The sequence below is a fragment of the Lepus europaeus genome, chromosome 6 (assembly GCF_033115175.1).
Source record: "Lepus europaeus isolate LE1 chromosome 6, mLepTim1.pri, whole genome shotgun sequence".
Classification (NCBI taxonomy): Eukaryota; Metazoa; Chordata; class Mammalia; order Lagomorpha; family Leporidae; genus Lepus; species Lepus europaeus.
The window spans coordinates 108,889,659-108,903,063 of record NC_084832.1 but is presented as its reverse complement, the minus strand read 5'-3'; the positions used below and the strand labels follow the sequence as shown (position 1 = coordinate 108,903,063).

At 38.6% G+C, this 13,405-nt stretch overlaps 1 protein-coding gene across 1 annotated transcript in view; it reads left to right on the top strand.

The window, feature by feature from the left end:
* The window catches only part of SLC15A5 (solute carrier family 15 member 5), a 93,354-nt gene extending 83,955 nt beyond the window's left edge, over positions 1–9,399 (top strand). The window contains exons 8-9 of the mRNA XM_062195508.1: positions 4,553–4,661; positions 9,252–9,399. Of these exons, the coding sequence (XP_062051492.1) occupies positions 4,553–4,661; positions 9,252–9,399 (257 nt within the window). The remainder of the gene's footprint in view (positions 1–4,552; positions 4,662–9,251) is intronic.
* Positions 9,400–13,405: the final 4,006 nt, after the last annotated feature.

The following is a 13,405-nucleotide window of genomic DNA, read 5'->3' as shown; positions in this document are numbered from 1 at the left end:
GCCTTCAATTTATTGTAAATTACTCCAAGATTCTCACAGTGGGTTGGATGTCACTGCCAGGATTTCAGGAGAGATGTTATGTTAGGTATTTCAGAAGGACTTTGGGTAAGCTATTTCAAAGACATTCTGGAACTGTTGAGAAGTCATTAAGTCATAAAAATGATGGGTCCATTAGCACCCACAGGTGGGCTATAGAGGGTATATTTGTTGTAAGAGTAAGAAGATGAAGGTTCTACTGAGCGATGCTTCGCTCTACCCCTCTGTGCTTTCACTGTTTAGTCTGCACAATAAAAGCTGGTCTAGGAAAGTCCTTTGGTCTCTAAAAACTGATCATGATAATTTAAGATAATTAGAAATACTTTGTTTCATATCTATAAGGTGTCTAACACTCTAGAGTAACTACCATTTGCATGTCCCATACTCATCTATGAACTCCCTTTCTTAAGTAGCTTGGCATTCCCATTTCCTGACACATGAAAATTTCTTTAAAAATGATTTTTATCAAATGAATAAAGAAATTTAGCTGAGCAAGAGATATTTGAGGGAATTCTGGAAAATGCCAAATATTTGTGAGTGCTCTGTTCTCCACAGCCTAGTAATCATTATTAACTAGCTGGTTAAACTATCAAAGTATATGACGCCGGCGCTGCGGCTCACTAGGCTCAATCCTCCGCCTTGCAGCGCCGGCACACCAGGTTCTAGTCCCGGTCGGGGCGCCGGATTCTGTCCCAGTTGCTCCTCTTCCAGGCCAGCTCTCTGCTGTGGCCCGGGAAGGCAGTGGAGGATGGCCCAAGTACTTGGACCCTGCACCCCATGGGAACCAGGAGAAGCACCTGGCTCCTGCCATCGGATCAGCGCAGTGCGCCAGCCGCAGGGCGCCAGCCATGGCGGCCATTGGAGGGTGAACCAATGGCAAAGGAAGACCTTTTTCTCTGTCTCTCTCTCTCACTGTCCACTCTGCCTGTCAAAAAAAAAAAAAATTAGTATATGACTAGGCTTCACCATGAGCATTAACGAATGGCACATAATGAATGACCCCAAACTCTTTATGTGACATGTTCTTTCTCACGTTGTTAACCTTCCTGTCCATATAAGCCGAGATCTAGGAAGTTTAGTTAGGCTCATTGCAGACCTAATGCCCTCATTTTGTCTCCTTTTGCAAGGATGCCCCTGATTTCAATCAGCTGCTAGAAATGTCAGATGAAAAACGGCACAAATGTGAATTACGACAATAAAAGTTTATAAGCTACTAAAATAAAGTTATAGTACCTAAGAGCTGAGTCAACTGACAATGTTAAATGGAACATTTTATAACCAGTCCTGGGATAATGATAAAAAAAATGGCACACAGAGCATGAAGAAATATCTGACAGGAAATGGGCCCAAGATCAACCTCAGGCTAGGTGATTTTGTGAGTTATCTCTAAAGGGGAGTGAACATCTAGTGTTTGTGGAGTGCTTCCTCTGTGTCCAACACTTGAAAGCCATTCTCTTTTCTACTCCCAGTGAGGGAAATATTGTTGACATCATTTTCGAGAAGAGAAACTGAGGCTCAAGTGGCTCAGTTATTTGCCCAATAACAAAACTGTTAAATAATAGAGGTAAGATTTGACTTCAAAAATATTTCCAGTGTCTAATATCTTGTTACACACAATGCTATATCTTTATACAATCTGTATGTAAATAAAGCAAATTCCAATTCATGAAGAATTTCTGTCAAATTTCATACTAGTATTTTCCTCATGCTAAAAACTCAGGTGCGTTAAATAAGACAGAAATATGAGAATAAAAGGAAGACCGGCATTGGGTAGAAAGATTAACACTAAAAATGATATTTAAGAAGGAATATAAGAAAATTACCGGGAGCTTGAATAGGTGCTATGGTGATCTCTCATTTGATTTTTTAAAATAACTGCACTCCAAGAATGTTTTGTGTATCTCTGCAAATTTCTACTACCTTTCTCTAACCTTTCTGTTATATCCTCCTGAGCCATCACCCCACACCTTCATATGCCGAGTCACACTGCTTCTCATTTGTGCCCACCATGGTATCCGCAGTGACAGATGCAAGTGTGCTGGCATGCTCAGGGGATCTGGTTCTGTCTCCTGAAGGCTGGTATTTGCTGTAATTGCACAATTTCTTAGAAATATTATGTTTTACCTTTAAAGATCTTACAAAATTTATATTCTTCCCCCTCATCTGACTTTGTTAGAATATAAAGGTAGTCCTTTCAATTACTGATTACGGGCCAAAATTCATGCTCCAAGAAGAATTAATGTCATGTTAATTCTGAGGCTTCACATACCCCATGCACACTCCTCTTGCTCTGGCAAGAGAACCGGGTGATAAAATGGTATAATCGCATGACATGCAAAGTGCTGATGTGAAATGAAAAGGACAGAAATACGGCTGGGATATTAATTCAGGAGAAAAAAGAAAATAGGACTGTTTGAATAGGCTTAGCCGTATGGTTTATTTCTTCCCAAAAACAAGTGGGACGTTTGTCACCTTATGTTGACTTCTCCCCCAGTTCCTCCTATTCAATTACAAGCACATGTTTACTTCACATACACATAGACACACACACATTAAGATACCATATGCAACATAAAAACAGACATAGGGAAACACTGAGTTAAACTACTCATCTAAACTCTAGGTGAAGGCATCATGTCAATATAGCGATAAGACCATAAATTTCCACTGGAAGAGAACACAGATTAATAAAATAGGGAAGTGAAACTTAGAAAATAGCTTTAAACTCAGTACCAGCTTCCATTTATGGGTCCCAGACTGTAATGGACAGAGCTAATTTTCATGGTTGATCCCTAATAATGGTCATTGGGACAATAGACAACGAGTTTTCCATGGGCAATGGCACAATTAATCACAGCTGTCATACTGAGGCACTTGCTGACAATCAAGCTTGAATACAGCATTTAATTCAAATCCCACTTAAAAGTATGCATTGTCAGGGGAAAGCCCAAGAACCATTTTCCAGTTCTGGAAGTAACTCACAACCCGTTACCAACAGCACTGAAGATCAACTCTATCGGCCCGAATACAGATTGCACTGATCCCACACTTCCTTTCCTCACATATTGTTGGAAATGTCCTTTTAAAAAAGCCAGGTAATGCCAACACCCTGGCATTTGAATGTTCAAAGACAACTGGTTTCTATTTTCAGAAGACACAACACTTTTTAGAAATATTTTACCCATCCAGAACAACAACTGAATTACATTCTTTCTATAAAAATAAAGTTATAAATTTCCCCTTTTAAAATTCTGCAACACTATGTGTCTGTAATGTATTTGGTAATATTAGATTCTATTTCTGTTTTTAAATTACTACCTAAAAGTAAATGTGCATATAAAACATATATTATACTTTATGTAATATATTCAACAATAATGCCTCAAAACCCACTGAAGAAAATTGAGTGTGCGTAAAGATACAGATTTGAGTACAGATATAAGTATGGCAAGAAAGTTGCAGAAAAGATTCAAAGTCAAGTCTAAACTTAGGAGCAAATTGAAGCAATTGCTTGGAATCCTGAATAATTTCATATATACTCAGTTGACATTCAAAGAAAATGGGGTCCTTTACTCGAGATTATTAAATTGAAGGATTACCCATCCAATCAAAAGAAACACTGCATGTCAACCAGAGATTGCAAATAATTTGGCCAGTAGGACTTGTGATATTAATATAAAATAATTCTGGATTTTCTAAGCTGTGAAAATAATGCAACATCTATCATCTCTATATATTACCTCTCTCACTTCACTACCATCTCATCATGGCAATGCTTTCCACTTATTTAACACATAGTTGCCAAACAATCCCTACATGCCAGGTGCTGCTCTAGATGATAGAAATATGAGCATATTTCTTCTGGGGGCCAGCGCCATGGCTCACTTGGTTAATCCTCCACCTGTGGCACCAGCATCCCATATGGGCACCGGGTTCTAGTCCAGGTTGCTCCTCTTCCAGTCCAGCTCTCTGCTGTGGCCCGGGAAGGCAGTGGAGGATGGCCCAAGTGTTTGGGCCCCTGCACCCGCATGGGAGACCAGGAGGAAGCACCTGGCTCCTGGCTTCGGATAGGCACAGCACGCCAGCCATAGCAGCCATTTGGGGAGTGAACCAATGGAAGGAAGACCTTTCTCTCTCTCTCTCACTGTCTAACTCTACCTGTCAAATAAATAAATAAAAATAAATTAAAAAAGAAATATGAGGATAAACAACACAAACACAATTCCTCCAAATGAACATCGTAAGCAAGATTACTTTTACAATGCATTTCTTCTCATGCCTACATTATACTATGCAAAGAAAGTGTTTTTAACCTCCAAAATATTTGGAGTGCTTTGCTTATCATTTTATTATTAATTATAGAACTAAATGAGTTTTGACAAGAAGTTCTAGATGAGCTTTTTTGCTTAGTGGGTATTATTGAAGTGAATAAAGTTCTATGAATTGTGGAATAATAAAATATTCACAGAAACTTGCAACTCTGCAGTTGAATAACAATTACATTTGTTCCAAACAGGCAATTGGTTTCCAAACACATTAAACAAAGGCAATTTAGGAAGCTTCTTTTTCCTACTGGCATCATTAACGTTGCTGAACGTCCTGGGATTCTGGAGTGTTTCACAAAGGTATGTAAGTTTGTGGAAGATAAAAAATTTCCAAGTCTCTGAAATATACTGGTATAAACCATCACTGAGTCAACAGGAATCCAGCATCCCATGACTGGAAAAACTAGCACAGTGCAGAAATTTAACAGATTATTCACAGCCAAAAATTCCAATTTAGATTTCACTTTCCAAATGATCCTAATACAATAGTGCTTCACTCAACTCTACAATGTGTCCTAAAGCAAATTTTTTTTCTTCACTACACTTTGGAATTAGAAATAACCAGATTGATAATAAGAATGAATGAGTCACTACCATTAAAAAGCAAATATCATTAAACAAATAGCTAGGAATCTAATGATGCTTGAGATTTGGATCACATTTGGAGCTTTAAATCAGCAGTGACCATTTCAAGGTCAATAGCAAACTGAAAAATCCCTTAGTCAGTCACTTGAGACCATTCAGTGGCTTAATATGCACATCTACCATCCATCCATTGCCACCCATCTCTCTCTCTCTTTCTCTTTCCCTCTCTGTCTCTCTTATTGACATAGTCTTGGATGGCTGTGCACATTTAAGCAAATGTTCTAAACTCTCTGAGCCTATACTTTTATATATTTAAAATAAGGACAATAACACAAGGGATCTTCAGTAAGTTCATGGAAAATGCATATTATGAAACAAACCTATGCAAGAATCTCAAAATCTTTTTGCACAAAAATAACCTTATTTCTGATTGCATTTTCCCATGAACATTATGAAACACCCTTGAACTAACTTTTTATGGACTTAAGGGGGTGGATTTGGATAAAGAGCAAGCACAATGTCGCCTACTACATAGCAGGAACTAAATAGATGTTCATTTTTCTTCATGTCCTCCACCTATTTACCTATTTAATTGTTTAGTCATGAATTGTCCCATTCATTATCACTTCTCCTTTGCCTAAAGCATTCTTTTATTCATCTAAGCAGTCTCCATTGGAACATCAACCATGCCATGGGCAGCACAGTAAATCAGAGGGATGCACAGTCAGTAAAGTCAGTAAAGGTTTACTGCCATTGGTGCTCCTGCTGACGTGGACCATATGCTCCAGTATAAGAGACCCCTCAAACCCATGCTGGTTAGAATGGATGACAAAATTAAAAGCCTTCACAGATTCCTGGATTTTTACAATTATAACCATCCAAAGTATATGTTATCAAATTAATCCTTCACTTATTTAACTTCCCTAAAGCCAATCTCATTATTTTAAAGCTTCATTTAAACTAGGAAAACAACAAGGATGAAATAATAGAATTGATTCAGAAATAAATCTGATTCTTTCCACATTTTCTCCTTAACCTTTCCACTTTCTTCTCTCCTGCATACATTTTAGGGAAGGAATAAAGAGAGGCAGAGAGAAAGAAATCAGGTAGGAAAAGAGCCAATTTCTCATGTTGAATACCCTCTATTTATTGGTCAGCATGCTACACACAGAAACAACCTCAATCTCCACCACCTCCCTCTTACATATGATCACTCCACTTTATAAATAAGAACACTAAAGTATAAGGCTAGTTAAATAAATTGAACAAGTTCGTGCAACTGGGATTCCAATCCAAATTTATTCCTCTTTAAAGTCCATGCTCATCTGCTCCTATACTGTGCTGCTTATAAATGCTATGGAAGAACCCTGTACTTTCTTTCTAATAATCCCTAGGTCTGGTAAGTGGGAAGAAAATTAGACACCTCAGCTAAAGTAATCATGCTTAGTGCCACTCATTGATAAGCAACACACAGGAAGAGAACGAATGTCACAAATCAAAAGAAAAAAAAAAGAGTCTGGAACATTTGCTTCTAAAGATTCAGTAGCTAGAACCAACTACATTATTGCAAAGGAACATGTGGCCTTAGGGACTCATTGGCGACTGGAGACAGGCCAAGTCAGAAGATTAAGACACAAAAGAATTATGGCATCTAAGGGACTAAGATCAGCATCTGAACTAAGGAACACATAATTCAGATTTATTTCGATAGTGTTTGCTGTTGTCAAACACTAATGAACAATACTTGTAAGTATGCAAAGAAACAGAACAAAGCACCACAGTCCCAAGGACAGTATTATTGAAATGTATTTTTAATAAGTCAAATAGCATTTATCTCAGGACACATTCAATAATAGTCCAACTTTTATCAAACCAAGAGCTTTGATTTCAGTGCCAGGTAATGGTGGCAAATCTATCAAGGACAGTCTTGACTTATATTTGTCTCCAAAATCTTGAGGGAAGTGGATTAATTATGATAGAAACTCACCAATATCCAAGTAATATGACTCTCCCAATTGTTTTGTTGAATTTGTTTCTCATCTGTGAGCTCTCTAAATACAATGTGATAGCAGCCAAAGGCACCCTCACCATCAAACTTAAATATGAAAGTACTCCCAAAATATAATGGAAAATGTATTTAAAAGATGCTTATTTTGATGCCCCAAATTTTTGAAATCCAGGAAATTTTTCCATAATATGCAGTTTCCATGAACTTTTTTAAAGATCTTCCTTATGTAAGGAGTTAGAGGTTTTTTTGCCCCCCCAAAAATCCTTTATTTCTGTTTTCCATTAGCATTTTAAGTACCCTCATATTAATATGCTACAATATAAGTGTAAATCCTAGAACCAAAGAAATCAATCCTGTCATAATAACTAGAGTATCACATCAAATCTCCAGCAGAGTAATTCAGAATTACTCATGTCAGGCCAGACTTATCTCTCAAGTTTACAGAACAATCAGCCCCAAATTCCCTCTCTATTGTAGTCCTCCCATATTAAATCTGAAGTTGGAATGAGTGTGTGGAGCGGTGACTAAATCACCACTTGGGACACCACATCCCATATCAGAGTGCTTGATTCAAGTTTCTGCTGCTGTGCTTCTGATTCGGTTTCCTGCTAATACAAACCCTGGAAAGCAGCAGGTGACAGCTCAAGTACTTGAATAAATTTTAAAAAAAATCTGAAACATGCAATGGTGGCATGCCATACTCAAAGCTCTCCAGCTTGGGGATGAAGGAAGTAGGCAGATAAAATGCCTTCTTCTTGCTGGAAAGTCTTAGGGAAACATATATAAACTGCTTAATAGAAATATGAATCCCACACTGGATGCTAAAAGATAAAGAAATTACAAATGTTTCAGGGAAGATTGTTTTTACAACATTACTGTTCCTCCAGTGTAGTAAAACACATCTTATAAAGTTGATGTCATAGAACTTATTTTTTCAATGATACCAGTAATCTTTTGTGCATAAACTGTAACAATTATTGAAAGTAACATAAATCAGAGACAAACGACTGGAGTTATTCAGGCAGTATTCATTTTCTTACAGCTACTTTGAACAATATATTGAGAAGGAAAAGAAGGTAAAATTAATTTTTGAAACCTTCACAAATCAACAACAAATGTCGGACCACACAAACTCATGTGTATTTGATAAAACTGAACTTGTAGCCCATATTTATTTGCTCATTCTGCAGGTATTTATTGAACAACTGCTAGGTATCAGACACTGATCTGGGCACTGGGAATACAAGAGTGAATAAAGTATTCTCAAATTCCTACCCTCCCAGAGCTTATCCAAAAGTGTTTAAGAAAATAATTTAACTTTGGAGTCAGCAAGCCATAGAAGGAAAAAGCCAGGATTCAGAATGACTGAGTTCTCATTCCAAACATGATCTTCCAACTACTATTTATATTAGCAGTAAGCAAGCTATTTAACTTCTTGGAACCTCCACTTCCCAATCTATGAAATGGAAAGATTCCATCTCTATCCCAGCACGGTGCCTGGTACCTAGAAGGCACTCAGAAGAGGTGCTATTTTGTAAGGAGGTCAAGGCTGGACAGTGCACATTCTAGAAATATATTCCTGGATTCTTACTTCCACAGTGATGTTTTCCACTCAGTCTCAGCACCAAATTCACAAATCCCTGGGGCATCACATAATCTGTTGGGAGTCCCATCTGCCATGAACTCTGTGAAGTCAATAAAGTTTAAGACTTTTCATAGCCTCTCTCTGCAGAGACTCACAGGGCAGGCATTTGGCGTAACAATTAAGATGTTGTTTGGGTCATTTGCATACCATAGTGGAGCACCTGGGTTCCAGTGCTGGCTCCTGTTTTGATTCCAGCTTCCTGCTGATGCACCCTGGGAGGCAGCAGGTGAAGGCTCAAGTACTAGGGTTCCTGCTATCCAAGTGGGAGACCTGAACTGAATTCCCTCTCTCCCGGTTTCAGCTTGGTCCAGCTGTGGTTGTGGCAGATACCTGGAAAGTGATCCAGTGGGTAAGGGAGCTCTCTCTCTCTCTTTCAAAAAAAAAAAAAAAAAAGAAGGAAAATGACAGTCGCTGCAGGTTTTAAAAGAGCACCCTCTAAAGGTGCTTATGAGACGCCTTAATATGTCCTAAAACTCCCTTTGTTCAGTTGTACAGACTGCCCCTGGTGAGCAGCGCTCTTAAATAATCATCACTGTTGTGCCAGTATCTATGAGCCCATCATAAAAGGTAGACAAGCACAGGAGGAAAGCAAATGATTTATCAGTTCATCTACATCTGGTCCTAAGAAAATCTTTCTTTCTTTCTTTTTTAGATATTGTAATCTAAATCATTTTAATGCCCAGAACATCCGTGGAAGTAATCTTGAAGAAACACTTCTCCTCCATGAGAAGTCTCTGAAACTTTATGGCAGTCTGCAGGAATTCTCTGCAAGTATTGATCTCTGCGAGACAGCCCTATGAAACTGAACTTGACTGTGCCTGTCTTCTGAGCACAGTGCTCATTGTTTTCTTCTCAAACACTATGCATTTTAGTATAAGAGTCAATATATCTAGGAGTGGCTTTGTGAAGATTGTATGTGTATTTTATTTACAAAGACCAATTATGACCCTTCTTGTAAACTATTATGCTTTCCCATTTAACATGATATGCATTAGAGTTAATAAAGTAATTGCACAGTCTGGGTGATTACTCTGTGACAAGAAAGTGTGGATTTCCTATACCCCAATAATATTTTACTATTTTTTACAATGGTTTGGCCATTAAAAGCAACATTAAGCTATGTTTTAGAGCTTTAATGAGTCATTAAAGGCAAAATAACAGTATGTTAATATTCTTCCTTTTAATATATTTATTTAACCTTTACAACAGGCCCAGCATCGTGACCATATGCTGTCTATATTCTGCATAAATAATAAACATATGATTTTGCTGTATTTGATCTTCATATGACACTATCAAGACCTGATTTGATTACGGAAATTTTCTCTGAATTCAAAAGTAATGTTAACCAAGACAGAACATCCGCATACTGAAGAAGTTGGAAAATAAGCATAAATCATGGAATTATTTTGAGTAGAGGAAAGAAGGAAATTAGGGAAGGTAAAGTAAGTGTTGAGAGGAGGGAAAGTGACAGAATCAAATAGTTTCTAGAAGGGATTTCCTAACCCAAATGATACTTTTTAGTCTTCACTACTACCTATCCATGTACTCAGAAAAAATCACCTTCAAAAAGTTTCTTCCTGGGGCCAGCACCATGGCTCACTTGGTTAATCCTCCACCTGCAGCACCAGCATCCCATATGGGTGTCGGGTTCTAGTCCCGGCTGCCCCTCTTCCAGTCCAGCTCTCTGTTGTTGCCCGGGAGGGCAGTGGAGGATGGCCCAAGTGCTTGGGCCCCTGCACCCGCATGGAAGACCAGGAAGAAGCACCTGGCTCTTGGCTTCAGATCAGTGCAGTGCCAGCCGTAGCGGCCATTTGGGGAGTGAACCAAAGGAAGGAAGACTTTTTCTCTGTCTCTCTCTCTCACTGTCTATAACTCTACCTGTCAAATTAAAAAAAAAAAAAGTTTCTTCCTTTATAAGCAAATAAATCTAGAAACTCTTCTTTTCAATGAATAAGTCCAATATCCAGACCTTTGTCCCAGTGTTTGCCAAAGTGTGGTTGAGAACCACCTGCTACAGATGAGTCTTTCTGGCCCCTACACAGACTGCGGTGACCCAAATCTCCTTCCAGTTTGTGGTCCAGGAATAGGATGATTTTAACAAATACACAGAAATCATTCTTATGCTCTCTGAAGTTTGAGAACCACTGCTTTGCAGAACAGTTTCTGCTGCATAGGATTGGTGGGATTATCACCCGATTGCAAATGATCTTGTAATTAAACACCTCCCTTTGTACACATAAAATATTTTAGATCTGTAAAATAAAAGATTTATTCAACTTGATTAGGCATGGTACGCATTTTAATTGCAAAACAGCAGCTGTAAAACTCCAGGTGTTTCTCTTATTCAAACTATTTTTCATTTGCTTGTTTATTTTGAGGACAAGTGAAAAGACTAGCTCTTTAGTCATAACGTCTTGCCTTGCAACTTTTCCAAACCCTTCTTTGTTTAGCCTTTGTTCAGTGGCAAAACAGTGAGGCAGGCTCCTAAACGACCTTGGAAGCTTTGCTTGTTGCAAAAGGTTAAATGCCAAGTTTGCAATTTGGGTTTAATGAACACCCAAAAGATCACAAAATCTCTAAACACCTCACCTCAGTACAAGCGGCAAACTCTAACAGTCTCTCTCACTGTTACAAAAAGGATCTGCCTGATTTTCTTGTTTCCACCCCCAAATTTGCCTTCATCTCCTTAATTTCTACATTAGAATAGGGAATGATGCTCATTATGTTTTCACTCTTCCTTTGAGGTAGAAGATCTACAGAATTATAAAGTTGACCCAAAGCAAGCACCAAAAGAGCTTAAAACTCTCACACTGGGGTTGACACTTGTGATTAGGCTAAATTGCAGTGAACTACACATGCTTCCATTCGGAACAGGATGCATTCACACAGCAGTTTCTTCTCTAGTGCCTAGCAACATTATCATTGAGCACCTGGAATAGTTTAGGCATTAAGTGTAATTGGTTTTGCTTTACATAAATCTGTAGCTTTGTAAATAAGCGGAGCATTTCAGCTTCTATATAACACCAATTAACTTAAAGGGATGCGTCGTTTGCAGAAGCCTGCTGGGTTCTGTACTGCACTGCTCCTGTAATATGCTCCGTGGGGGGCCAAGTTCTGTGTCCCTGCAGTGTTCCGTTAACTCCAGCCACTTGGTGCCAAGGATCTGTCCCCAGCCATTTTTCAGTGGTGGTGAAAGGTTGGAAAAATGAAGTCTTCCCTAAGAAGCACCTTTGGTCTCCATTTGTGCTTATGATTGACACCTGCAAGGCAAGGTATTTGAAAATGTTTTCCAGGACCCACAGAGCACAGGTTTGACCCCATCTGATCCCATCCACAACTGTAACAGCTCTTTCCTTTCTCCTTTCTTCTCTTGGAGCACTTCAGTCCAATGTGGCCAAACGCCACTGCATTGCGTCTGTATACATATGAGAATTCTATTTTCTTAGGAATGCTCTCGTATATGAGTGAAAGTGTTTCCATCAGAATGACTTTTTTTAATAGCACAAAATTACACTGAGAGATCTGCTCCTGAAGTTGGCGGACTTTTTCAAGCTCTGTGGATATTTTCCCCTTGTTATCTCTTTACTCTGCTTACTCTCTTATCTCTCATATACCTTTCAGGTAATCTTGATTTATGGCACTCATTCTACACTGGCCAACCTCTAATTCTCTTTGTTTCTGAAAGTGCTTTTTTTTTTATCAACTATCAGAGTAACCATATCAACAAATAACAGCTCGTGTTTCCAACAGTTTTCCTATGAATAGTTGGTTTACAAATTGAAGAAGAGAGAATAACCCTTTCTGAAAAAACTGTCAGGATCCCTTATTCTATGGGTAACAGAGCTTCCACATTGGTACCTTGAGCCAGTCTGGTAAAAGGCTTATTCTGCCTTCACTGCAAGACAAGACAGCACACAATTACCAGTCACAGACACATGCGTAAAGCCCTCAAATAAAATCTACCACTAAGTGATGACAGCACACAGGTGCTGCTAAAATGCAGGTCTGCTTGTAGAGAGCAGGGAAATTGAAGGAACCACTAATAATAACAACTCAAATCTATGTCACCCTTTACAGTTTACAAGTCGCTGTCGCACATATTAGCACATTGGATTAGCACCACCACTCCGGGAGGTAGGCACATTTAAGCATGCCCATTTTGCAAATGAAAAATTGCAACTCAGACATTATATGATTTATCAAAAGTTACAGACATAGAAGGTGCCACAGACAGGACTCAAACCTTTCTAAAGTGCCAACTCCTTCTATAAACACAAAGTCACAGTACTGGATTATCCCCAACCACTTACATGAAACATTTTCTATTGTCTATAGCAATCAAAAGGGAACAAGAATGACAAAAAAAGATCATGTCAGGATACAACACCCTGACAAAATGGTTAGTTAATGAAAACCAAGCATCTCTCTCTTTGTTCTCCCTTGGTTTGGTTCTCCTTAAAGAGCTGGATACTGTCCTTGTGTGGCCTTGGACTCTCAAAAGCACCCCACTGAAAAGACCCACCCAACCTATCACATTGGGGAGTGGGTGTCAAGCTGAAAAGTGCCCTTTCCTTCTACTTTCATCAAAACAACCTAGATGAGCTACCATCAATTCCAAATTGCCTTAGGAAAAAGTAATTTGAGAAAACAAATTTATCCTGGAAAGTATTACTTGTGAAGACTCCTCTAGTACTTGCTAAGATGCTGTTCCAAGTGGTTTGAGGGATATTAGCTCATTTAACCATCACAGTAAACTTGTAAGTACAAGGGTTAACCCAATTTTACAGATAAGAAACACAAAGC